The sequence below is a fragment of the Protomyctophum parallelum genome (assembly GCF_964188405.1).
Source record: "Protomyctophum parallelum genome assembly, chromosome: 12".
NCBI lineage: Eukaryota > Metazoa > Chordata > Actinopteri > Myctophiformes > Myctophidae > Protomyctophum > Protomyctophum parallelum.
This window is the reverse complement of record NC_139712.1, coordinates 22,558,849-22,563,368: the sequence shown is the minus strand read 5'-3', so window position 1 is coordinate 22,563,368 and position 4,520 is coordinate 22,558,849. Positions and strand designations below refer to the sequence as shown.

Here is a 4,520-nt window from a genome sequence, read left to right as displayed (position 1 = left end):
GGTGGCCCTCAAAATAGATGTTCACTGGCTTTGTGTTGCTATATTGCCGGCTAACTACATCATGTGATGTTATCTTTTTTTTTCATTTTCTTCACATTATAGTGCCTGCCACCCCTGTCTGTTTTCCCTGGCTTATGCAACCACATCAAATTCCAACATTTATTGACGTCATATGGGCAGTTCTGTCTGTTTCTATCATAGGCCACACACACCCATTCCTGGCATCAGCTAGGAATTGTTCATTACATACATACAATAATTGTTTATTTAAAGCACTAAAAGTAAAGTCGAGGAATATTTTCTTCACATAGTTTTTGGAATTTAAGAAATATGTCATAAAAATAATTGAGAAGTAGTGAAAATAGCTGATCTACAAGCTCGCAACATGGCGTGAAGTGACACGTTGTAAGCTTGTAGATCTGTTATTTTAAGCACACAGCAGTCAATGGTTCAGTTTGGGAACCACTGGTTTATATTATTTTTTAAGCACACAGCAGTCAGTGGTTCAGTTTGGGAAACACTGGTTTAGATTCATTTTTAAGCACACAGCAGTCAGTGGTTCAGTTTGGGAACCACTGGTTTAGATTCATTTTTTAAGCACACAGCAGTAAGTGGTTCAGTTTGGGAACCACTGGTTTAGATTCATTTTTTAAGCACACAGCAGTCAGTGGTGTAAAGTAACTACATTACTAAGTACTTTTTTTGTACTTTGCTGGAGTACTTCCAATTTTCAGTACTTTTACTTCTGCTCCATTACTTCGCAGAGGTAAATAATTATAATTTTACTCCACCACAATTACTGTAGTTGAAAATAAAATAATACATTTGAAAATAGCAGATCTAGATCTGCTATTTTCAATACCAATACAATGTATTCATTATAATATTGTATTCGACTTTTGGTACTGTTATGTACATTTTGATACTAATACTTTGTACTTTTACTGAAGTACATTTTGAATCTCTCTCTCTCTCTCTCTCTCTCTCTCTCTCTCTCCTCTCTCTCTCTCTCTCTCTCCTCTCTCTCTCTCCCCTCTCTCTCTCTCCCCTCTCTCTCTCTCTCTCTCTCTCTCTCTCTCTCTCTCTCTCTCTCTCTCTCTCTCTCTCTCTCTCTCTCTCTCTCTCTCTCCTTTGTATCAGGGTGAAGTGGGACCCAGGGGAAGCAAAGGAGAGGTTTGTTGAACGCTTTCAAGAGTTAAATTATTGCTAGTTACTTAATTCAGCAATCTACACAATTAGAGAATGCAGGATAATTATTCTTTTAATCAACATTTGCCGGGGTACCACATCAATACAGCATGGAATTGTGGACAAAATCCTATCCAACGATAACACGATATTCTTTAGTTTAGAGAGCGGCTACATCTCATCAAATGGTGGTCCGTGGCTCAATGCTGACTAAATAATGGATTGTGACATGAAAAGGGTTGAAAACCACTGGTATAGACACTCGTAAAAGGTTTCATTTTATGCTCTTAAGAGTTACATTGTTAAACATCTGCATTTCTTTATTTAGAAGACGTCTACACAATTAGATCATGTAGAATAATTGTTATTTTTATCAATGTTATTTCTGAACACATGACTATAGAGATAGTGTGTAACGATTTGTGGGATTTTTGGACAGAATCTGGAGGAGTTATAATTATCAAAAAAATTGTTTTTCAAAAGCCGGCGTCCTGGTGGTGCTATAACAGCCGTTCTGGAAAATTTGGGGCAGAGGTTCATCGTTGGCATCCAGGGAGTGTGTGTTCAACATTTTGCCAGGTTAACGGCCGGGTTAACGGTGCCGGAGATTACAATTTACAATTTAGGCATTTAGCAGACGCTCTTAATCCAGAGCGACTTACATTTAAGCAAGAACAAAAGCATGGGAATACATCACATAAAAGCATTTATCATGAAACATGCGTAAGCTAAGAAAGTAACAGTGGAATATCTATATAATGAAACTATACATACACTATACATATAAACTATACATATTTACTACTATGCTATACATATGTACTATGGCGTGCTATGACTATATACAATACAATTATAGTGCTGTCTACATAACATGCTATAAGTCTGTGTCAAATGCTATCTAAGCCAACAGAAATGCTATCTAAGGGGTTAGGGTAAGGTTAGCTGGTAACAGACGGACGGACGGACACACACACATACACACACACGGACAAGTGCAAAACATACTCTCTCCCATGCCTTCGGCCTGGTGGAGACAATAATGGGCCTTCAATATGAAATGGGTTGAAAACCACCGCATTACATCCAGTTGTCTGTCTCTGACTTTGTTTTGACCTTCCTCTCTCGTTCCCCGTGCAGAAAGGAGTGGTGGGGGAGATGGGCACCAAGGGTTCGGACGGAAAGCAAGGGGACACGGGACACTTTGGCGTCGTGGGTCCCCGTGGGTCTCCGGGCAGGACGGGAGCCGGGACAGCCAGGCCAGCCGGGCTACCCTGGGAAGCCGGTGAGAGGAATAACTTGTTCCATATTGTTTAAAGGTCTGGTGACATAAAAGAAATATACATTTTTGTAATTTTCTTTTTACCCCCGTGTCAGATCGGTGGTTAGACTGGCATATTCACCGATAACGATATGACCCGATATGACCAAAAAGGCCGATACCGATACTTTCCGATACCGATACTTTTCCGATACCGATACAGTATTGGGACGTCTCTACAATGGTGTTTTAGAGAACTATTTCAAGTCATCACAGGTGTAATGGTTGTCTTTCAGGGCAAGCCTCCGTCAGACGAACACCTCATGAAGCTCTGTGTAGAGGTGTTGAGGAGTAAGTGTCTACAGTTGATTTTCTTTTGGCAACAAAAATATATTTTGGCGGGCCTTGATGACGTGTTAATGGATGATTTTACACTTGGTTGCATGCTGAAAAGAGCTGCGCAACTTGTTGTGAGCTTGTAGATCTGCTATTTTCATTTTTATACAAAATACTTATAATAACAATCGCCCAAAAATGTTTCAAAAAATGAATAAACAAAGGTGTATTTCACTCAGAAAATGAATTTGTTTTCTCCCATGAAGCCTTGAATTTGTGGAGATCTTTTTGTTTTTGTCGCATTCCTGAACCTACATATATATATATATATTTTTGGCTTAACTACTTTTACCAATCTTAAATAAATAACTAAATATGCAAGTAAATAAAAATGCGAACATTAAAACAGATCCTGTGTGTGTTCTGTGTCAACCAGACCAACTCCCAGCATTGCTCCAGGCCCTGGCTCCTCCAGCCAGCTGTGAGAGCTGTCAGACCATGAAGGGACCCCGGGTCAGCACGGAACCCCGGGCGTCAAAGGAAGCACCGGGACCCCGGGCTACCCCGGAGCGACAGGCTCTCAGGGTTACCAGGGACCCCCCGGAGAGCAGGGAACTCCGGGACTCAAAGGTGATGAGACGGTTGTTGTTATTTACATGAGAGGCACATGAAGAGACTCTGCACGAGATCAGACCTGAATGCACTTCGTTAATTATTTTGTGTCTGTCTGGAAGGCAGGTCAGGGGCAGAATATATTGGTAAATAGTGCATTTATATAGTGTTTTTATCCAAAGCGCTTTACATATATTGTGCATTACATTCACCCATTCAAACACCGATGCAGGAGGAAACCATGCAAGGCACCAACGTGCACATCGGCAGGAATTATAGGGGTTCAGCCTCTTGCTCAAGGACACTTCGACACTAACTTCGACACAATTTAAAACCCAGGATATAATAAAAGTGTGATAAAACACTCATTGGTTCCAATGTGGTCCTGCAAGAAGAAAGAATATCTTTGGATTATTGATTTCAACTATTTAACCAAATGGCACGGCACTGTAACTACACAACCCAAACCTCGACCAAAGTGTCTTGTGCTTGTGTAAAAGAGATGGGTTTGTTTGTAATCACGTACAAGATAATCATCGTAATTACAACATAATCCAATGTTTTCAGGTGATGTGGGATCCAGAGGATTGAAGGGGAGCAAGGGGGAAAGTCGGCCAGGACCTCCAGGACCCCCTGGACAGTCAGGTAGGCAATCTGCAATCTTAATTCCCCGTTAATTTTCACGCAGTGATTTGGCTTGTCGACCACAAGCCAGCATGGTGATGATGACGACACCTTTGCTCTGACCCCTTTACTGTCGCAGGAGTTCAGGGGCCTCGAGGCTCCGACGGGAACGGGCATCCGGGCAGCCCGGGGACACACGGCAAGTCCGGGGTCCCCGGCGTGCCGGGGAAACGGGGCCCTGCGGGGCCGGCGGGGGCGTGCGACATGTCCACGTGCTACCAGGCCTACAACAGCCTCCGAGAGGACCGCTTCAGCAAAGGACCGCAGAACTTCTGATGGCGCAGCGATCGATCGATCAGCGTATGGCAGTGAGATCCTGTAAAAACTAAAAAGACTGTCGTTCCGCGACAGAATGTTCTGCTGTATGCGAGCGCATGGGCGCACGCTCAAAACTGGATTCCGATTCGATGCTCTTCGGCTCTGATCAGTTCAGTTAAAA

General features: G+C 42.6%; 1 protein-coding gene across 1 annotated transcript in view; it reads left to right on the top strand.

Annotated features, from left to right (window-relative positions):
- The window catches only part of LOC310867583 (collagen alpha-1(XXI) chain-like), a 60,529-nt gene extending 57,121 nt beyond the window's left edge, over positions 1-3,408 (top strand). The window contains exons 27-30 of the mRNA XM_083777698.1: positions 1,141-1,173; positions 2,329-2,473; positions 2,746-2,800; positions 3,222-3,408. Coding sequence (XP_083633824.1) covers positions 1,141-1,173; positions 2,329-2,473; positions 2,746-2,800; positions 3,222-3,270 — 282 coding nt within the window. The 3' untranslated portion in view covers positions 3,271-3,408. The remainder of the gene's footprint in view (positions 1-1,140; positions 1,174-2,328; positions 2,474-2,745; positions 2,801-3,221) is intronic.
- The last annotated feature ends 1,112 nt before the right edge of the window (positions 3,409-4,520 follow it).